Raw genomic sequence first — 23,959 nt, 5'->3', positions numbered from 1 at the left:
CAGGAATCACGTACTGTAGGACAATATCTTATACAGTTCCAGATCCTGGCATCCGAACTGGCATGGAACGACGAGGCCCTGTATGCTGCATTCTGGCATGGTTTATCCGAGCGTATTAAAGATGAGTTAGCTACCAGAGACTTACCCTCCAAGTTAGATGAGCTAATCTCACTTTGTACGAAAGTTGACTTGCGTTTCAGAGAGAGAGCAACTGAGCGTGGAAGATCATCTGCTCCAAAATCTTCTACTCCTCCTCCTCGCCAACTGTCACCAACTACAGATGAACCCATGCAAATTGGTCGTTCCCGTTTAACTCCTGCTGAGCGCCGAAGACGTCTCTCCGAGTTTCTCTGTCTGTATTGTGCAGCTCCGTCTCACACCATTAATGCCTGTCCCAAACGTCCGGGAAACTCCAAATCCTAGCTCGCCAAGGAGAGGGCCGGCTAGGAGTAATGATCTCCTCTCCATCTCCTCAAGATTGTAACCTCCCAGTCTCGCTTCAAGTTGCTCAACGTTATCAGAACGTCATTGCCCTCCTGGATTCCGGAGCAGCTGGGAACTTTATTACTGAAGCCTATGTTAAACGGTGGTCCCTACCCACCGAGAGACTTCCTTCGTCCTTTTCCTTAACTGCTGTGGATGGCAGTAAAATTTTTGATACAGTTATTTCTCTAAGGACTCTACCAGTTCGTCTGAGAGTGGGAGTTCTTCATTCCGAACTTATTTCATTTTTAGTGATTCCAAGAGCCACACATCCTGTGGTCCTGGGCCTTCCATGGCTCCGTCTTCACAATCCTACAATTGATTGGACGACTACGCAAATCCTGGCATGGGGTTCCTCCTGTACTAAAACATGTTTGTTTAAAGTGTTGCCTGTCTGTTCTTCCTCCCCCAGGTCGTCTGATGTTCCACCTCCTCCATATCAAGATTTCACGGATGTGTTCAGTAAAGCTTCTGCTGATATCCTTCCTCCTCATAGAGAATGGGACTGCCCGATTGATCTCGTTCCAGGGAAGGTTCCACCTCGAGGCCGAACTTATCCGTTGTCTCTCCCCGAGACACATTCTATGGAGGAATACATTAAAGAGAACCTAGCAAAGGGGTTCATTCGACCTTCTTCTTCTCCAGCCGGCGCAGGCTTCTTTTTTGTAAAGAAGAAAGATGGTGGTCTGCGGCCGTGCATCGACTACAGAGGTTTGAACGACATTACCATCAAGAACCGCTATCCTTTACCCCTGATTACTGAGCTCTTTGACAGAGTTAGCGGAGCTACCATCTTTACAAAGCTGGACCTGAGAGGTGCATACAATCTCATCCGGATCCGTGAGGGTGACGAGTGGAAGACCGCATTTAACACCCGTGACGGACATTATGAGTACCTCGTCATGCCCTTCGGATTGAGCAATGCTCCAGCTGTCTTCCAGCATTTCGTCAATGAGATCTTCAGAGACATTCTATACCGTCATGCCGTGGTCTATCTAGATGATATCCTCATTTTTGCCAACGATTTAGAGGAACATCGTTTCTGGGTAAAGGAGGTTCTGTCCCGTCTCCGTGTCAATCATCTCTACTGCAAATTAGAGAAATGCGTCTTTGAAGTCAAGTCCATTCCGTTTCTAGGGTACATTGTGTCCGGTTCCGGACTAGAGATGGATCCTGAGAAACTACAAGCAATCCAGAATTGGCCGGTACCCTTAACCCTCAAAGGGGTCCAGAGGTTCTTAGGGTTCGCCAATTATTACCGAAAGTTTATACGAGACTTTTCCACCATTGTGGCGCCTATTACTGCTTTCACCAAGAAGGGTGCTAACCCGTCCAAGTGGTCTGAAGAAGCCATGCAAGCTTTTCATCTTTTAAAACAGAGGTTCATCTCTGCACCTGTCCTGAAACAGCCTGACATCGACTCTCCTTTCATCTTAGAGGTGGATGCCTCCTCCGTTGGAGTAGGAGCGGTGTTATCTCAGAGGGCTAAAGATGGTCATTTACATCCTTGCAGTTTCTTCTCACGGAAGTTCTCCCCAGCGGAGCGCAACTATGCCATTGGCGACCAGGAGTTGCTAGCCATCAAGCTCGCTCTAGAGGAGTGGAGATATCTGTTGGAGGGAGCTTCTCATTCAATCACCATCCTTACAGACCACAAGAACCTTCTATATCTAAAAGGCGCACAATGTCTCAACCCTCGTCAGGCCAGATGGGCACTTTTCTTTTCCAGGTTCGACTTTAAACTCCAGTTCTGTCCGGGCTCTCAGAATCGCAAGGCCGATGCCCTTTCCCGCTCATGGGAGCAAGAAAATGAGTCAGAGTCTTCAGACAAGCATCCTATTATAAATCCGTTGGCATTCTCCACGGTAGGGATGGACTCTACGCCCCCATCAGGGAAAAGTTTTGTGAAGCCGACACTAAGGAAGAAGCTCATGCATTGGGCCCATGCTTCCCGTTTTGCCGGACATACAGGTATCCAAAAAACCCTGGAGTTTATCTCTAGGTCCTATTGGTGGCCAACTCTGAAAAAGGACGTTTTGGAGTTTATTGCATCTTGCCCAAAGTGTGCTCAACATAAAGTATCCCGCCAGTCGCCTGCGGGGCAACTGGTTCCACTATCTGTTCCCCGTCGACCATGGACCCATTTGTCGATGGATTTTATTACAGATTTGCCCATGTGCAACAAGTTCAATACCATCTGGGTGGTAGTTGACCGGTTCACCAAGATGGCACACTTCATTCCTCTCACCGGTCTTCCGTCAGCTTCCAAGTTGGCTCAAGTATTCATACAAGAGATCTTCCGACTCCACGGTCTTCCAGAAGAAATTATCTCAGATCGAGGAGTTCAATTCACAGCCAAATTCTGGCGAAGTTTATGTCAAGTCCTCCAAGTCAAGTTAAAGTTTTCCACGGCTTACCATCCTCAGACCAATGGTCAAACTGAGAGGGTGAATCAGGACTTGGAGGCCTTCCTCCGCATCTATGTGTCCTCCTCTCAAGATGACTGGGTTCAATTACTTCCCTGGGCCGAGTTCTGTCATAACAACCAGTATCATTCTTCATCTTCTTCAACACCATTCTTCACCAACTTTGGATTCCACCCTAAAGTCCCTGAGTTCCAACCTCTTCCAGCAACTTCTGTTCCCGCAGTGGATATCACCTTGCATCAGTTTGCCAATATCTGGAAGAGCGTACGATCAGCTCTGCTCAAGGCATCGTTCAGGTACAAGAAGTTTGCGGATAAGAAGCGTCGAGCAGTTCCTGCTCTCAAGGTGGGTGATCGGGTATGGTTATCCACGAAGAATTTGAGGTTAAGAGTTCCCAGTATGAAGTTTGCACCTCGCTACATCGGTCCTTTCAAAATTGATCAAGTCATCAATCCTGTTGCTTACAGACTCCAGTTACCTCCCTTCTTAAAAATACCCAGGACATTCCATGTTTCCCTGTTGAAACCGCTAATCTTGAATCGGTTTCATTCCTCACTTCCACCAACTCCGAAAGTCCAAACTCAACGAGGCGTTGAGTATGAAGTGGCCAAGATCCTGGACTCACGTCACCGTTACGGTCAACTTCAGTATCTCATTGACTGGAAGGGCTATGGTCCTGAAGAACGCTCTTGGACCAATGCCTCTGACGTCCATGCTCCTGCCTTGGTCCGAAATTTCCATGCAAAGTTTCCTTTAAAGCCTAAGAAGTGTCCTGGGGCCACTCCTAAAGGGGGGGTGCTGTCACGATCCGGGTATCTGGACGCCATTACTTACCCTTCAGATGCCTCCTAAGGCGGGCTCAGCGTTCCAGGACCGGATTCCGCTGTTCCTGAGTTTCCACATACAGAGTGGTCTTTTCATCAGCCGCGGCCTCCGCTGTGCCCGCGTGGTTAAATGTGCATCTATCAGCCTGGCGTCTCCTGTCTCCGGTGGCCGGCGCCGCCATTACTGTTTCCCAGACCACATGGATTACAAACCAAACTTCCCTCCAAGTGTCTGCATGGGCGCAGCCATCTTGGATTCTGTCATCTGATCATTTCCACCAATCTGCTGTCTGTGTTGTTGATTTGCATAATTGCCTAGCCAACCCCTTCCTTGCTGCAGGTATAAGTAAGCTGTACCTGAGCAAGGAAGACGTCAGTGCTTTGGTTGTCAAACCTAGTTCCTGTTTGTCTCTCTTCTATGATTGTCTTCCAGGTTCCAGCTCCTGTCTCAAGACTTCCACCATAGAGACCCGCACCAGCATTCCACCTGCGGTGTAGCCTGACTCTCCAATCCATTGTGGATTCATCTGTTTCCAGCTACAACACTACCTGCTTCCAGCCTCAGCTTCCAGCAGAGTACAGCTTCCCTTAAAGGGCCGGTGTCCTTTCTACACTTTACCACTCTCCACCGGAATTATTATTTCTCCGCTCTCAAGTTCTACATTTCAGTTCACATTTCATCGCTCCCAAAGTTCATTTATTATTTAACTGGTTCCAGCCAGTATCCACTCCGTGCTAACAACAGTCTGGTTCCAGCCAGTATCCACAGCAGCTGTTTTACCTTCAGCAACCCAGCTCTTCCTGGAACACCAGCTGGTATAATCCTGGGTTATCTCCATTGCTACAGCCGGGCCTGGTAAGGACTTTCCATCTAGAAGATCATAAGAACTATCTCACACTACCAGTGCCCTGTGGCTCCTGCCATGCTGTAGTACTCAGGAACTGTATTTATTCTTTGCTGACTTTTACGTTTTCTTTTATTGCTGCTGTGATGCGGAGTTGTCATAATAAACATCATTGACTTTTATCTAAGTTGTCGTGGTCACGCCTTCGGGCAGTTATTATTCATGTTACTTACATGTCCAGGGGTCTGATACAACCTCCCAGGTTCCGGTACATCTCAGCCCCTACAACTGAGGCTGCCTCCCGTCAGCTCAGGCCCTCAGTTGTGACAGTCTGCTTCCCAGTCGTCCACTCCCGGAATGAACACTGCTGACAGTGCTATCACATGATTTTCCGCCTAGCGAAAAATCCTTGCAGTTTTGCCACTGCCCTCCTGCTTCTTGTGCCGCCCTTTCTGTTTACGTGGGCGACTGCCGTGATGTTATCCCACTGGATCAATACCGGCTGACCTTGAAGCAGAGGTCTTGCTAAGTTTAGAGCATTATAAATTTGCTCTTAGCTCCAGTATATTTATGTGGAGAGAATTCTCCAGACGTGATCACACTCCCTGGAAATTTTTTCCCTGTGTGACTGCTCTCCAGCCTCTCAGGCTGGCCTCCGTGGTCACCAGCACCCAATCCTGAATGCCGAATCTGCGGCCCTCTAGAAGATGAGCACTCTGTAATCACCACAGGAGAGACACCCTTGTCCTTGGATATAGGGTTATCCGCTGATGCATCTGAAGATGCGATCCGGACCATTTGTCCAGCAGATCCCACTGAAGAGTTCTTGCGTGAAATCTGCCGAATGGAATCGCTTCGTAATAAGCCACCATTTTTACCAGGACTCTTGTGCAATGATGCACTGACACTTTTCCTGGTTTTAGGAGGATCCCGATTAGCTCGGATAACTCCCTGGCTTTCTCCTCTGGGAGAAACACCTTTTTCTGGACTGTGTCCAGAATCATCCCTAGGACCAGCAGACGTGTCGTCGGAACAACTGCGGTTTTGGAATATTTAGAATCCACCCGTGTTGTCGTAGAACTACTTGAGATAGTGCTACTCCGACCTCCAACTGTTCTCTGGACCTTGTTCTTATCAGGAAGTCGTCCATTTTCTTTGAAGACGAATCCTCATTTCGGTCATTACCTTGGTAAGGACCCGGGGTGCCTTGGACAATCCAACGGCATCGTCTGAAACTGATAGTGACAGTTCTGTACCACGAACCTGAGGTACCCTCTGTGAGAAAGGCAAATTTTTTTTTTATTTTTTTTTTGGGACATGGAGGTAAGCATCCCTGATGTCCCGGGACACCATATAGTCCCCTTCTTCCCGGTTCGCTATCACTGCTCTGAGTGACTCCATCTGGATTTGAACTTTTGTAAGTGTTCAAATATTTCAGATTTAGAATAGGTCTCACCTAGCCTTCTGGCTTCAGTACCACCATATAGTGTGGAATAATACCCCTTTCCTTGTTGTAGGAGGGGTACTTTGATTATCACCTGCTGGGAATACAGCTTGTGAATTGTTTTCAATACTGCCTCCCTGTCGGAGGGAGACATTGGTACAGCAGACTACAGGAACCTGCGAGGGGGAAACGTCTCGACATTCCAATCTGTACCCCTTGGATACTACTTGTAGGATCCAGGGGTCCTGTACGGTCCCAGCGTCATGCTGAGAACTTGGTAGAAGCGTTGGAGGGCTTCTGTTCCTGGGAATGGGCTGCCTGCTGCAGTCTTCTTCCCTTTCCTCTATCCCTGGGCAGATATGACTCTTATAGGGACGAAAGGACTGAGGCTGAAAAGACGGTGTCTTTTTCTGCAGAGATGTGACTTAGGGTAAAAAACGGTGGATTTTCCAGCAGTTGCCGTGACCACCAGGTCCCATGGACCGACCCCAAATAACTCCTCCCCTTTATACGGCAATACATCTTTGTGCCGTTTGGAATCTGCATCACCTGACCACTGTCGTGTCCATAAACATCTTCTTGCAGATATGGACATCGCATTTACTCTTGATGCCAGAGTGCAAATATCCCTCTGCGCATCTCGCATATATAGAAATGCATCCTTTAAATGCTCTATAGTCAATAAAATACTGTCCCTGTCAAGGGTATCAATATTTTTAGTCAGGGAATCCGACCAAGCCACCTCAGCTCTGCACATCCAGGCTGAGGCGATCGCTGGTCGCAGTATAACACCAGCATGTGTGTGTATACTTTTTAGGATATTTTCCAGCCTCCTATCAGCTGGCTCCTTAAGTACGGCCCTATCTGTAGATGGTACCGCCACTTGTTCTGATAAGCATGTGAGCGCCTTATCCACCCTAAGGGGTGTTTCCCAACGCGCCCTAACTTCTGGCGGGAAAGGGTATACCGCCAATAATTTTTTATCGGGGGAAACCCACGCATCATCACACACTTCATTTAATTTATCTGATTCAGGAAAAACTACAGGTAGTTTTTTCACATCCCACATAATACCCTTTTTTGTGGTACTTGTAGTATCAGAAATATGTAACACCTCCTTCATTGCCCTTAACGTGTGGCCCTAAAGGAAAATACGTTTGTTTCTTCACCGTCGACACTGAAATCAGTGTCCGTGTCTGGGTCTGTGTCGACCGACTGAGGTAAATGGGCGTTTTACAGCCCCTGACAGTGTTTGAGACGCCTGGGCAGGTACTAATTTGTTCGCCGGCCGTCTCATGTCGTCAACCGGCTTGCAGCGTGTTGACATTATCACGTAATTCCATAAATAAGCCATCCATTCCGGTGTCGACTCCCTAGAGAGTGACATCACCATTACAGGCAATTTGCTCCGCCTCCTCACCAACATTTTCCTCATACATGTCGACACACACGTACCGACATACAGCACACACATAGGGAATGCTCTGATAGAGGACAGGACCCACTAGCCCTTTGGGGAGACAGAGGGAGAGTTTGCCAGCACACACCAAAACGCTATAATTATATAGGGACAACCTTTATATAAGTGTTCCTCCCTTATAGCATTTAATATATATTCATATCGCCAAATCAGTGCCCCCCCTCTCTGTTTTAACCCTGTTTCTGTAGTGCAGTGCAGGGGAGAGCATGGGAGCCTTCCCACCAGCATTTCTGTGAGGGAAAATGGCGCTGTGTGCTGAGGAGAATAGGCCCCGCCCCCTTTTCGGCGGGCTTCTTCTCCGGAGTTTGTGATATCTGGCAGGGGTTAAATACATCCATATAGCCTCAAGGGCTATATGTGATGTATTTTTCGCCATACAGGTATTATACATTGCTGCCCAGGGCGCCCCCCCCCCCGCGCCCTGCACCCTCCGTGACCGCTGTGTGAAGTGTGCTGACAACAATGGCGCACAGCTGCAGTGCTGTGCGCTACCTGATGAAGACTGAAAGTCTTCTGCCGCCTGGTTCCGGACCTCTTCAATCTTCAGCATCTGCAAGGGGGGTCGGCGGCGCGGCTCCGGGACGAACCCCAGGGCGAGACCTGTGTTCCGACTCCCTCTGGAGCTAATGGTGTCCAGTAGCCTAAGAAGCCAATCCATCCTGCACGCAGGTGAGTTCACTTCTCTCCCCTAAGTCCCTCGATGCAGTGAGCCTGTTGCCAGCAGGACTCACTGAAAATAAAGAACCTAAAAACTTTTTCTAAGCAACTCTTTAAGAGAGCCACCTAGATTGCACCCTGCTCGGACGGGCACAAAAACCTAACTGAGGCTTGGAGGAGGGTCATAGGGGGAGGAGCCAGTACACACCATGTGATCCTAAAAGCTTGCTTTTGTGCCCTGTCTCCTGCGGAGCCGCTATTCCCCATGGTCCTGACGGAGTCCCCAGCATCCACTAGGACGTTAGAGAAACTTTGTTTGGAATGCCTTTCCAAGCTAAGATCTGGCGTTCAACCTCCATGCCATCAAACATAGCCGTGGTAAGACTTGATAAGCAAACGGCCCCTGTTGCAGAAGGTCCTCTCGAAGAGGAAGAGGCCTCGGATCCTCCAGCAGTAAGTCCAGAAGAGCCGCGTACCAAGCTCGCCGTGGCCAGTCCTGGGCGATGAGGATCGCCTGAACGCTTGTTCTTTTTATGAGTTTGAGAATCCTTGGGATGAGTGGAAGTGGAGGGAACACATACACTGACTGGAAGATTCACGGAGTTACCAGTACGTCCACCGCCACTGCCTGTGGGTCTCTCGACCTGGAACAGTACCTGTGACGCTTCTTGTTGAGGCGGGAGGCCATCATGTCTATTTGAGGTACGCCCCAAAGACTTGTCACTTCTGCGAACACCTCTGTGTGGAGTCCCCACTCTCCTGGATGGAGACCATGTCTGCTGAGGAAGTCCACTTTCCAGTTGTCCACTCCCGGAATGAAGATTGCAGACAGCGCCACCGCGTGTTTTTCCGCCCAGAGGATGATTCTTGTTACCTCTGACATTGCAGCTCTGCTCTTCGTTCTGCCTTGTCGGTTTATGTAGGCCACCGTCGTTACATTGTCCGACTGCACCTGAATGGCCTGATCTTGCAGAAGATGTTCCGCTTGTAGATGGCCGTTGTACACAGCTCTTAGTTCCAGAATGTTTATCGGAAAGATTCCAAGGAAGGTGGTCTAGACCACCTTCCTTGGAAGTTTTCCCCTTGGGTGACTGCGCCCCAACCTCTGAGACTTACATCCGTGGTTAGAAGGATCCAGTTCTGAATCCCGAACCTGCGGCCCTCGAGAAGGTGAGGCATCAGCAGCCACCATAGGAGTGAAATCCTGGCTTTCGGCGACAGACGTATCCTCTGGTGCATGTGCAGGTGAGATCCCGACCACTTGTCCAGGAGATCCAGTTGGAAGGACCGTGCATGAAATCTTCCGTACTGTAGAGCCTCGTACAAGGCAACCATCTTCCCCAGAAGACGAATGCACTGATGAACCGATACCCGGGCAGGCTTCAAGACATCCCGGACCATTGTTTGTATCACCAACGCTTTCTCCACCAGTAGAAATACCCTCTGCACTTCTGTGTCGAGGATCATCCCTAAGAAAGACAATCTCCTTGTCGGCTCCAAATGTGACTTCGGAAGATTCAGGATCCAACCATGATCCCTGAGCAGTCGAGTTGTGAGAGCAATGGACTGCAACAATCTCTCCCTGGACGATCACCGCTCTCAGAGATTCCATCTTGAACTTGAATTCCCTCAAATATGGATTTAACGATTTGAGATTCAATATTGATCTGACCGAACCGTCCGGTTTCGGCACTACAAATAGGTTTGAGTAATAAACCTTGTTTTCCAGATGAGGTGGAACTAGAACAATGACATTTGCCCTACCAACTTTGAATGGCTTCCTGTAGGATAGCCCTTTCTGTCAGCAAAGCTGGTAAGCCTGATCTGAAAAATCTGTGAGGTGGGAGTTCTTGAAACTCCAGTCTGTACCCCTGGGATACAATATCTTGTACCCAAGGGTCCAGGCCTGAGGATACCCAGACTTGACTGAAATTTCGTAGACATGCTCCCACCTGCCCGATCTCCAGGCTGGGAGGTCCACCATCATGCTGAGGATTTTGAGGAAACAGAACCCAGCTTCTGTTCATGGGAACCTGGTGGTGCAGGTTTTCTGGATTTTCCCCGACCACCTCTGAAGAAGGTGGAAGGGGACTTGACATTTTAACCTTTGCGGTCCGAAAGGACTGCATTGTAGACGTAGAAAAGGATCTTTTCAGAGTCGGAGTGGCTGAGGGAAGAAAGGTTGACTTACCCGCAGTTGCCGTGGAGATCCACGCATCCAGAGCTTCCCCAAATAGAGCCTGACCTGTGAAGGGTTGGTTCTCCACACTCTTCCTGGATTCCGCATCCGCAGACCATTGGCGCAGCCAGAGTCCCCTGTGTGCCAAGACAGCCATGGAAGACGTCCGTGCATTTAGATGACCAAGGTCCTTCATGGCCTCCACCATGAAACCTACAGAATCCTGTATGTGCCGTAAAAACATTTCAATGTCACTTCTATCCATAGTATCTAAATCCTCTAGTAGCGTGCCTGACCACTTTACTATGGCTTTAGAAATCCATGCACAAGCGATAGTGGGCCTTAGTGCCACGCCTGAAGCAGTGTATATGGATTTGAGCGTAGTCTCACTCTTGCGGTCTGCCGGCTCTTTCAAAGCGGTAGACCCAGGGACAGGTAAAACCACCCTTTTAGACAATCTAGATACTGAAGCATCTACTATAGGGGGTTTTTCCCACTTTTTCCTATCCTCTTCAGGGAAAGGAAAAGCAATAAGAACCCTTTTTAAGACCTGGAATTTTTTTTTCCGGGTTTTCCCAGGATTTTTCAAACAGTGCGTTTAATTCTTTAGACGGAGGGAAGGTCAGGGAGGATTTCTTATTGTATGTAAGGTAAGCCTCCTCGACCTGCTCACATACTTTGTCAGCAATGTGTAAAACGTCCCTAATGGCCTCAATCATGAGCTGCACCCCCTTAGCAAGGGATGCCTCCCCCCCCCCCAACATATCCCATCACCTTCTCCCGTATCAGAGTCGGTATCAGTGTCGACTTGCATTATCTTTTTGTGGGCATATACCAGGGAATCTTAAGGAGGTATTGGGAACAGAATATGACAAAACCTCTACAGATTTCCTCAAAACCTGTTTTTCAGTCTCATTATGAGTTATCCTAGATGAAATCTGGGATATCATTCCCTGAATTGAAGCCACCCACAATGGTTCGGAATCGGCAGGCTGAGACATTATGTTACATTCCTGAGTACATGGAATGGATTCCTCTGGAGAAGATATGGCCATGGCAATATAGAATTTTGGACAGTAGGCAGTTATAGAATAAAAGCCTGGCGCTGACTGAGTAACCTAAATAGACTACACAGTTGTTATGTGATTAAGAAACACTCTAAACCCCCCCCCCCCCCTCCTTCTATAACCCCCTGGTATCGCACAGGATAGCTGGAATTATGTAGAGGGTCAGCGCTCCCTGTCAGCGGCACTGCAGGGAGAAAATGGTGCTGGTGAGTGCTGGATCCGCTCTGAGGAGAAGCTCCGCCCCATGTAATGGCGCGTCTTCCCGCACTTTAGAAGATTATACTGGCCTGAGGTAATACATTGCTGGCAGTAGACAGAGTCCCTGATAGATAAAGTGACCAGTGTAAGGGTGTTTGCGCTGGCCCAGGGCGCCCCTCACAGTGTGCCTCTGAGCCCGCCCTTATGCCGCCATTCTCACCGGCTCCCCGCTTGTCGGCTCGCCGGTGTCCTACTCACCACTCGGCGTCTTCTGGCTCTTTTACGGGGTGGCGACATGCTGCTGGAGTGAGCGGTCGCCTCGGAGGCTTGCGATCACCCCCCTCAGGAGCTCAGTGTCCTGTCAGCGAAGATAGTGGCCATTAACCTCTTGGGTTGGACACTACTCCCCCCCTTAGTCCCACGAAGTAGGGAGGCTGTTGCCCGCAGCCGCCCTGCGCCTAAACTCTTTAAAAACAACAAAACTAAAATAATTCCTAGGAGCTCCTCTAGCTGTGACCGGCTCCTCCGGGCACATTTTCTAAACTGAGTCTGGTAGGAAGGGCATAGAGGAAGGAGCATGCCCACACTATTAAACTCTTAAAGTGCCCATGGCTCCCAGGAGACCTGTCTATACCCCATGGTACTAATGTTGAACCCAGCATCCTCTAGGACGTAAGAGAAACAACTGATGTAATTAGGATACAAGACAGACTCCTCGGCTACCACAGGAGGAATAGAAAGTACTGATCATTACTTACACAACCAGCAGAGACTGAGGAAGAGGACGGCGACTGTGACCTTCCACCAAACTGTCCAACGCTCACTCTCAGCAACGAATGAATGGAGGAGCAGACTGTACCCGAGTGCCACACTCACGTCATGTCACACCTAAGCCACACTCACTCCCTCTGTGTCACTGTCATGTCACACCTAAGCCACACTCACTCTATGTCCCCTCTAAGCCACACTCACTCTATGTCACATCTAAGCCGCACTCACTCTATGTCACATCTAAGCCACACTCACTCTATGTCACATCTAAGCCACACTCACTCTATGTCACATCATTGTGAAGTTCTTTTTCAGCATACACTTGTATATTTTTTAGGCACCCCATACGCTCTACTATGGAAGGTGCAGTAATTATTATTTTGTGGTTTATTGTGTCATAAACACTCGCCGTGACCTCCGTATCACATGTGTGGACAGAAATTGGGCGTATGTGCACCGACATGCAGGGATGTGCGCTGTGACTGCCGTCCGTCCGCACACTTGGTTTGTGCTGCTTAATTTCAACACTGTGCATCTGCACCAGCACTATACTTGGGAGCGCGGCTGGTGTAGTGGTTAGCATTACAGCTTCACAGTACTGAGATCCTGGGTTTGATTTCCAAGGCTTGAGCTGTGATGAGATTATATGTCCTCTCGGAGGGGGTTGGGGGGTTTACTCTGGGTAATCTGGTTTCCTCCCACTCGTTCTTGTATGAATATTTGATTTACTTGTTATTAAAGTGACAAATTTCCATACATTACAGTGTAAACAGAGAAAAACAAAGTCACCTTTTTGCCCGGCCGCCCCCTTGGACCATGTGTTCCTTGTTTGCCCTCGGGCCCCTGCATATTCAGTGAGAGAACAGTAATTACTTAAAATGAAAGGTGGGGAATAATTAGGGACACACACAGATAGGCAGTGTGAGCCGCCGGGGGAGGGGGGGGGGGGGGGACAGACACACAGAGAGGCAGTGTGAGCCGCCGGGGGAAGGGGGGGAAGGGGAGAGACACACGTGGACAGGGTACATAGACACAGAGAAGCAGTGTGAGCCGCCGGTGGGGGGGGGGCAGACACACGTGGACAGGGGAACACAGAGAGGCAGTGTGAGCCGCCGGGGGGGACAGACACACGTGGACAGAGGAACACAGAGAGGCAGTGTGAGCCGCCGAGGGGGACAGATACACGTGGACAGAGGAACACAGAGAGGCAGTGTGAGCCGCCGAGGGGGACAGATACACGTGGACAGAGGAACACAGAGAGGCAGTGTGAGCCGCCGGGGGGGACAGACACACGTGGACAGAGGAACACAGAGAGGCAGTGTGAGCCGCCGGGGGGGACAGACACACGTGGACAGAGGAACACAGAGAGGCAGTGTGAGCCGCCGGGGGGGACAGACACACGTGGACAGAGGAACACAGAGAGGCAGTGTGAGCCGCCGGGGGATACAGACACACGTGTACAAGGGAACACAGAGAGGCAGTGTGAGCCGCCGGGGGGGGGCAGACACACGTGGACAGGGGAACACAGAGAGGCAGTGTGAGCCGCCAGGGGACACACACACACATGGACAGGGTACATACACACAGAGAGGCAGTGTGAGCCGCCGGGGGGGACAGACACACGTGGACAGAGGAACACAGAGAGGCAGTGTGAGCCGCTGGGGGGGACAGACCCACGTGGACTGGGGAACACAGAGAGGCAGTGTGCACCGCTGGGGGGGACAGACACATGTGGACAGGGGAACACAGAGAGGCAGTGTGAGCCGCCGGGGGGGGACAGACACACGTGGACAGGGGAACACAGAGAGGCAGTGTGAGCCGCCGGGGGGGACAGACACACGTGGACAGGGGAACACAGAGAGGCAGTGTGAGCCGCTGGGGGGGACAGACACACGTGGACAGGGGAACACAGAGAGGCAGTGTGAGCCGCTGGGGGGGACAGACACACGTGTACAGGGGAACACAGAGAGGCAGTGTGAGCCGCCAGGGGACACACACACACATAGACAGGGTACATACACATAGAGAAGCAGTGTGAGCCGCCAGGGGGGACAGAGACACGTGGACAGGGGACAAACACACAGAATCAGTTTGAGTCGCCAGGGGGGACAGTGACACATGGACAGGGTACATACACATAGAGAAGCAGTGTGAGCCGCCAGTGGGGACAGACACACATGAACCGTACACACACACAGAATCAGTTTGAGCTGCTAGGGGGGACAGACACACATGGACAGGACACACACACAGAATTAGTTTGAGCTGCTAGGGGGGACAGACACACATGGACAGGACACACACAATCAGTGTGAGCCGCCAGGGGACAGACACACATGGACCGGACACACACACAGAATCAGTTTGAGCTGCTAGGGGGGACAGACACACATGGACAGGACACACACACAGAATCAGTTTGAGCTGCTAGGGGGGACAGACACACATGGACAGGACACACACACAGAATCAGTTTGAGCTGCTAGGGGGGACAGACACACATGGACAGGACACACACAATCAGTGTGAGCCACCAGGGGACAGACACACATGGACAGGACACACACACAGAATCAGTTTGAGCCGCCAGGGGGGACAGTGACACATGGACAGGACACACACACAGAATCAGTTTGAGCCGCCAGGGGACAGACACACATGGACCGGACACACACACAGAATCAGTTTGAGCCGCCAGGGGGGACAGTGACACATGGACAGGACACACAATAAGGGTGAGCCACCAGGGGACAGACACAATGAAAGAAATGTTCTGGTGTTAGGATATGAAACACACTTACAGGTAGCCCCATGCGGCCAGACCCCCCAACAGCCCCCTGCGTTCCAGGCACTCCTTCCTCGCCCTTCTCCCCGCCCTCTCCTTCAAGACCAGGATCTCCAATTTCCCCCTTCAAAAACAATGTATAACAATAAAATGAAACCTGTGAATGTGAAATATTGCTGTATATTTATACAAGGCACCGGAGTCTGAGTACTAAATCTGGGCCCAATGAATTCTATATGTATCACGTCCACTTTGGGTCCTGATGAAGGCAGCAGAGGCTCATACGGTAACAGGTGAGGCTGCCGCTACCAATCAGATCGGTGGGATTAGCGGGAGAGACCCCCCTGAGACATCTGGTGAAAATGCTCTATATGCCTATCATGTCAAGGTGCTATACGTGCATATCATATAATGGTGCTATACATGGCTATCATGAAACGGTGCTATACATGCCTATCATGTGACAGTGCTATACGTGCCTATCATGTAACGGTGCTATACGTGCCTCTTATGTAACGATGCTATACGTGCATATCATATAATGGTGCTATACATGGCTATCATGAAACGGTGCTATACATGCCTATCATGTGACAGTGCTATACGTGCCTATCATGTAACGGTGCTATACGTGCCACTCATGTAACGGTGCTATACATGCCTCTCATGTAACGGTGCTATACGTGCCTATCATGTAACGTGCTATACGTGGCTCTCATGTAACGATGATATACGTGCCTATCATGTAACGGTGCTAAACATGGCTATCATGTAATGGAGCTATACGTGCCTCTCATGTAACGATGCTATACGTGCCTGTCATGTAACGGTGCTATACGTGCCTCTCATGTAACGGTGCTATACGTGCCTATCATATAACGTGCTATACTTGGCTCTCATGTAACAATGATATACGTGCCTATCACGTAACGGTGCTATACATGGCTATCATGTAACGGAGCTATACGTGCCTCTTACGTAACAATGCTATACGTGCCTCTCATGTAATGGTGCTATACGTGCCCATCATGTAACGGAGCTATACGTGCCTATCATGTAACGTAGCTATACGTGCCTATCATATAACAGTGCTATACGTGCCTCTCATGTAACAGTGCTATACGTACCACTCATGTAACGGTGCTATAAATGCCTCTCATGTAACGGTGCTATACGTGCCTATCATGTAACATGCTATACGTGGTTCTCATGTAACGATGATATACGTGCCTATCATGTAACGGTGCTATACATGGCTATCATGTAATGGAGCTATACGTGCCTCTCATGCAACGGTGCTATATGTGCCTCTCATGTAACGGTGCTATATGTGCCTATCATATAACGTGCTATACTTGGCTCTCATGTAACAATGATATACGTGCCTATCATGTAACGGTGCTATACATGGCTATCATGTAACGGAGCTATACGTGCCTCTTATGTAACGATGCTATACGTGCCTCTCATGTAATGGTGCTATATGTGCCTATTATGTAACGGTGCTATACGTGCCTATCATGTAACGGAGCTATACGTGCCTCTTATGTAACGATGCTATACGTGCCTCTCATGTAATGGTGCTATACGTGCCTCTCACGTAACGGTGCTATACGTGCCTATCATGTAACGGTGCTATACGTGCCTATCATGCAACGGAGCTATACGTACCTCTTATGTAACGATGCTATACGTGCCTCTCATGTAATGGTGCTATACGTGCCTCTCATGTAACGGTGCTATACGTGCCTATCATGTAACGGTGCTATATGTGCCTCTCATGTAACGGTGCTATACATGCCTATCATGTAACGGAGCTATACGTGCCTATCATGTAACGGAGCTATACGTGCCTATCATGTAACGGTGCTATACGTGCCTATCATGTAACGGTGCTATACGTGCCTATCATGTAACGGTGCTATACGTGCCTCTCATGTAATGGTGCTATACGTGCCTATCATGTAACGGCGCTATATGTGCCTCTCATGTAACTGCGCTATACGTGCCTATCATGTCACGGAGCTATACGTGCCTATCATGTAACGGTGCTATACGTGCCTATCATGTAACGGTACTATACGTGCCTATCATGTAACGGTGCTATACGTGCCTATCATGTAACGGTGCTATACGTGCCTATCATGTAACGGTGCTATACGTGCCTATCATGTAACGGTGCTATACGTGCCTATCATGTAACGGTGCTATACGTGCCTATCATGTAACGGTACTATACGTGCCTATCATGTAACGGTGCTATACGTGCCTATCATGTAACGGAGCTATACGTGCCTATCATGTAACGGTGCTATACGGGCATATCATGTAACGGTGCTATACGTGCCTATCATGTAACGGTGCTATACGTGCCTATCATGTAACGGAGCTATACGTGCCTATCATGTAACGGTGCTATACGTGCCTATCATGTAACGGTACTATACGTGCCTATCATGTAACGGTGCTATACGTGCCTATCATGTAACGGTGCTATACGTGCCTATCATGTAACGGTGCTATACGTGCATATCATGTAACGGTGCTATACGTGCCTATCATGTAACGGTGCTATACGTGCCTATCATGTAACGGTGCTATACGTGCATATCATGTAACATTGCTGTAAGCAGACAGACAGACATATACGCTGGCAATGATCACCTTTGGGCCGTCACCTCCCTGAACGCCGTCTTCACCCGCAGGACCCGGTTCTCCCTGTATAGATCAGGTAAAGGAAAGGTAAATGCACACGTTGACCGGGTGATACCCTGTGCAGAACCTGCACACATCAGAGGGACCCTCGCCCCTGACGCCGCTGAGCCAATAGACGGTGAGGGAGGGCAATTAGTGACTAACAGCGATGACCTAATGCACCCAGCAGCCGGGGCAATACTCCTGAATAATACCCCTTTCACACTAGCACCGGGTCCTGACTGTGCTCCCTACCAAGTTCCCGGCTCTACGCCTGGAAGGGAAATTCATCTGTTGCCAGTTTTCCTATAGCACATACTGTTGTGTTCCCAAGACATCAGTACGAACCACAGGAATCCATGGGTAGCCAGAACAGCAGATTCTCATAGAGCTAAACTGGCAAAGGGCAGCAGACGCCTCTGTATCCCAGCACAATGCGGTTCTGTCTCTGGATCCGGCTGCTGGAGTCTGGGCCACACACAGCGATTCTGGATCAGTCAGTGTAACTGACACAGAGTTACTCTGCTCAGATATCACTGGTGTAACGTCCAAATATGGAATATCCCCCAAATAGCATTTATTACAGTCCTGTCACATCCGGTATATCATCAGTATATTTACTATGTGTTACTATGTCCTCTGTCCAGTGACTGCTGGGAAAGACACAATATGTTCCCTCAGTATATAATCCTATGACGTAACTACTCTCTGCTACTAGGAGCAAATGTACCAAAAAATATTTTCTGTTTATTTCCCAAGAAATTTTCAGGAGTTATCAGCAAATGTTTATTATCACTGTAATGCAATGGCTTCCAAACTGTGGCTGCAGCACTTTAGGGGACCTCGGGGAACTTGCAGGGGTGCCCTGGTGTGCTGGTCCAGGTCCAATTGTAATTATTCATGGTCAATGCAATAGACAAACTAGAGCTTGTGGCTTACAATTATAACATATGTGGACAAAGACAAGCGACTCCTGTCCCTCACCACATATCTAATCCTGTCCCTCACCACATAACTAATCCTGTCCTTCACCACATAACTAATCCTGTCCCTCACCACATAACTAATCCTGTCCCTCACCACATATCTAATCCTGTCCTTCACCACATAACTAATCCTGTCCCTCACCACATAACTAATCCTGTCCCTCACCACATAACTAATCCTGTCCCTCACCACATAACTAATCCTGTCCCTCACCACATACCTAATCATGTCCCTCACCACATAACTAATCCTGTCCCTCACCACATATCTAATCCTGTCCCTCACCACATATCTAATCCTGTCCCTCACCACATAACTAATCCTGTCCCTCACCACATAACTAATCCTGTCCCTCACCACATAACTAATCATGTCCCTCACCACATACCTAATCATGTCCCTCACCACATAACTAATCCTGTCCCTCACCACATATCTAATCCTGTCCCTCACCACATATCTAATCCTGTCCCTCACTACATAACTAATCCTGTCCCTCACCACATAACTAATCCTGTCCCTCACCACATAACTAATCATGTCCCTCACCACATAACTAATCCTGTCCCTCACCACATATCTAATCCTGTCCCTCACCATATATCTAATCCTGTCCCTCACCACATAACTAATCCTGTCCCTCACCACATAAATAATCCTGTCCCTCACTACATAACTAATCCTGTCCCTCACCACATAACTAATCATGTCCCTCACCACATACCTAATCCTGACCCTCACCACATAACTAATCATGTCCCTCACCACATATCTAATCCTGTCCCTCACCACATAACGAATCCTGTCTAATCCTGTCCCTCACCACATAACTAATCCTGTCCCTCACCACATAACTAATCATGTCCCTCACCACATATCTAATCCTGTCCCTCACCACATAACTAATCCTGTCCCTCACCACATATCTAATCCTGTCCCTCACCACATATCTAATCCTGTCCCTCACCACATAACTAATCCTGTCCCTCACCACATAACTAATCCTGTCCCTCACCACATATCTAATCCTGTCCCTCACCACATAACTAATCCTGTCCCTCACCACATATCTAATCCTGTCCCTCACCACATATCTAATCCTGTCCCTCACCACATATCTAATCCTGTCCCTCACCACATATCTAATCCTGTCCCTCACCACACAATTTATCCTGTCCTTCACCACATAACTAATCCTGTCCTTCACCACATATCTAATCCTGTCCTTCACAACATATCTAATCCTGTCCCTCACCACATAACTAATCCTGTCCCTCACCACATATCTAATCCTGTCCCTCACCACACAATTTATCCTGTCCTTCACCACATAACTAATCCTGTCCTTCACCACATATCTAATCCTGTCCCTCACCACATAACTAATCCTGTCCCTCACCACATAACTAATCCTGTCCCTCACCACATAACTAATCCTGTCCCTCACCACATAACTAATCCTGTCCCTCACCACATAACTGATCCTGTCCCTCACCACATAACTGATCCTGTCCCTCACCACATAACTGATCCTGTCCCTCACCACATAACTGATCCTGTCCCTCACCACATAACTAATCCTGTCCCTCACCACATATCTAATCCTGTCCCTCACCACATAATTAATCCTGTCCCTCACCACATATCTAATCCTGTCCCTCACCACATATCTAATCCTGTCCCTCAACACATATCTAATCCTGTCCTTCACCACATATCTAATCCTGTCCTTCACCACATAACTAATCCTGTCCCTCACCACATAACTGATCCTGTCCCTCACCACATAACTGATCCTGTCCCTCACCACATAACTGATCCTGTCCCTCACCACATAACTGATCCTGTCCCTCACCACATAACTGATCCTGTCCCTCACCACACAATTTATCCTGTCCTTCACCACATAACTAATCCTGTCCCTCACACATATCTAATCCTGTCCTTCACCACATAACTAATCCTGTCCCTCATCACATAACTAATCCTGTCCTTCACCACATAACTAATCCTGTCCCTCACCACATAACTAATCCTGTCCCTCACCACATAACTAATCCTGTCAATCACCACACAATTTATACTGTCCCTCACCACATAACTAATCCTGTCCTTCACCACATATCTAATCCTGTCCTTCACCACATATCTAATCCTGTCCCTCACCACATATCTAATCCTGTCCCTCACCACATATCTAATCCTGTCCCTCACCACACAATTTATCCTGTCCTTCACCACATAACTAATCCTGTCCTTCACCACATATCTAATCCTGTCCCTCACCACATAACTAATCCTGTCCCTCACCACATAACTAATCCTGTCCATCACCACATAACTAATCCTGTCCCTCACCACATATCTAATCCTGTCCCTCACCACATAACTAATCCAGTCCCTCACCACATAACTAATCCTGTCTCTCACCACATAACTAATCCTGTCCCTCACCACATAACTAATCCTGTCCCTCACCACATAACTAATCCTGTCCCTCACCACATATCTAATCCTGTTCCTCACCACATAACTAATCCTGTCCCTCACCACATATCTAATCCTGTCCCTCACCACATAACTAATCCTGTCCCTCACCACATATCTAATCCTGTCCCTCACCACATATCTAATCCTGTCCCTCACCACATATCTAATCCTGTCCCTCACCACACAATTTATCCTGTCCTTCACCACATAACTAATCCTGTCCTTCGCCACATATCTAATCCTGTCCCTCACCACATAACTAATCCTGTCCCTCACCACATAACTAATCCTGTCCCTCACCACATAACTAATCCTGTCCCTCACCACATAACTAATCCTGTCCCTCACCACATATCTAATCCTGTCCCTCACCACATAACTAATCCTGTCCCTCACCACATAACTAATCCTGTCCCTCACCACATAACTAATCCTGTCCCTCACCACATAACTAATCCTGTCCCTCACCACATATCTAATCCTGTCCCTCACCACATATCCAATCCTGTCCCTCACCACATAACTAATCCTGTCCCTCACCACATATCTAATCCTGTCCCTCACCACATATCTAATCCTGTCCCTCACCACATATCTATTCCTTTCCCTCACCACACAATTTATCCTGTCCTTCACCACATAACTAATCCTGTCCTTCACCACATAACTAATCCTGTCCTTCACCACATAACTAATCCTGTCCCTCACCACATAACTAATCCTGTCCTTCACCACATAACTAATCCTGTCCTTCACCACATAACTAATCCTGTCCTTCACCACATAACTAATCCTGTCCCTCACCACATAACTAATCCTGTCCTTCACCACATAACTAATCCTGTCCTTCACCACACAATTTATCCTGTCCCTGACCACATAACTAATCCTGTCCCTCACCATACAATTTATCCTGTCCCTCACCACATAACTAATCCTATCCCTCACCACATAACTAATCCTGTCCTTCACCACATAACTAATCCTGTCCCTCACCACATAACTAATCCTGTCCCTCACCACATAACTAATCCTGTCCCGCACCACATAACTAATCCTGTCCCGCACCACATAACTAATCCTGTCCCTCACCACACAATTTATCCTGTCCCTCACCACATAACTAATCCTGTCCCTCACCACATAACTAATCCTGTCCTTCACCACATAACTAATCCTGTCCCTCACCACATAACTAATCCTGTCCCTCACCACATAACTAATCATGTCCCTCACCACATATCTAATCCTGTCCCTCACCACATAACTAATCCTGTCCCTCACCACATATCTAATCCTGTCCCTCACCACATATCTAATCCTGTCCCTCACCACATATCTAATCCTGTCCCTCACCACACAATTTATCCTGTCCTTCACCACATAACTAATCCTGTCCTTCACCACATATCTAATCCTGTCCTTCACAACATATCTAATCCTGTCCCTCACCACATAACTAATCCTGTCCCTCACCACATATCTAATCCTGTCACTCACCACACAATTTATCCTGTCCTTCACCACATAACTAATCCTGTCCTTCACCACATATCTAATCCTGTCCCTCACCACATAACTAATCCTGTCCCTCACCACATAACTAATCCTGTCCCTCACCACATAACTAATCCTGTCCCTCACCACATAACTAATCCTGTCCCTCACCACATAACTAATCCTGTCCCTCACCACATAACCAATCCTGTCCCTCACCACATAACTGATCCTGTCCCTCACCACATAACTGATCCTGTCCCTCACCACATAACTGATCCTGTCCCTCACCACATTACTAATCCTGTCCCTCACCACATATCTAATCCTGTCCCTCACCACATAATTAATCCTGTCCCTCACCACATATCTAATCCTGTCCCTCACCACATATCTAATCCTGTCCCTCACCACATATCTAATCCTGTCCTTCACCACATAACTAATCCTGTCCTTCACCACATAACTAATCCTGTCCTTCACCACATAACTAATCCTTTCCTTCACCACATAACTAATCCTTTCCTTCACCACATAACTAATCCTGTCCTTCACCACATAACTAATCCTGTCCCTCACCACATAACTAATCCTGTCCTTCACCACATATCTAATCCTGTCCTTCACAACATATCTAATCCTGTCCCTCACCACATAAGTAATCCTGTCCCTCACCACATATCTAATCCTGTCCCTCACCACACAATTTATCCTGTCCTTCACCACATAACTAATCCTGTCCTTCACCACATAACTAATCCTGTCCTTCACCACATATCTAATCCTGTCCCTCACCACATAACTAATCCTGTCCTTCACCACATAACTAATCCTGTCCTTCACCACATAACTAATCCTGTCCTTCACCACATAACTAATCCTGTCCCTCACCACATAACTAATCCTGTCCTTCACCACATAACTAATCCTGTCCTTCACCACACAATTTATCCTGTCCCTGACCACATAACTAATACTGTCCCTCACCACACAATTTATCCTGTCCCTCACCACATAACTAATCCTGTCCCTCACCACATAACTAATCCTGTCCCTCACCACATAACTGATCCTGTCCCTCACCACATATCTAATCCTGTCCCTCACCACATAATTAATCCTGTCCCTCACC

General features: G+C 48.4%; 1 protein-coding gene across 4 annotated transcripts in view; it reads right to left on the bottom strand.

Moving 5' to 3' along the window:
• COL24A1 (collagen type XXIV alpha 1 chain) overlaps positions 1-23,959 on the bottom strand; it is a 767,149-nt gene that overhangs the window by 229,193 nt on the left and 513,997 nt on the right. For all 4 annotated transcript variants that reach the window (XR_010186531.1, XM_063938932.1, XM_063938934.1 and 1 more), the window contains exons 36-38: positions 17,824-17,877; positions 15,176-15,283; positions 13,164-13,217 (exon numbers count right to left, since the gene is read on the bottom strand). Coding sequence is in view for 3 of the 4 variants with exons in the window: in XM_063938932.1 (XP_063795002.1) it covers positions 13,164-13,217; positions 15,176-15,283; positions 17,824-17,877 (216 nt within the window). In the remaining variant the exon portion in view is untranslated. The remainder of the gene's footprint in view (positions 1-13,163; positions 13,218-15,175; positions 15,284-17,823; positions 17,878-23,959) is intronic.

Source organism: Pseudophryne corroboree, chromosome 9 (assembly GCF_028390025.1).
Source record: "Pseudophryne corroboree isolate aPseCor3 chromosome 9, aPseCor3.hap2, whole genome shotgun sequence".
NCBI classification, from domain to species: domain Eukaryota; kingdom Metazoa; phylum Chordata; class Amphibia; order Anura; family Myobatrachidae; genus Pseudophryne; species Pseudophryne corroboree.
Note: the sequence above shows the minus strand (reverse complement) of the source record. Positions and strands in the feature narration are given on the sequence as shown.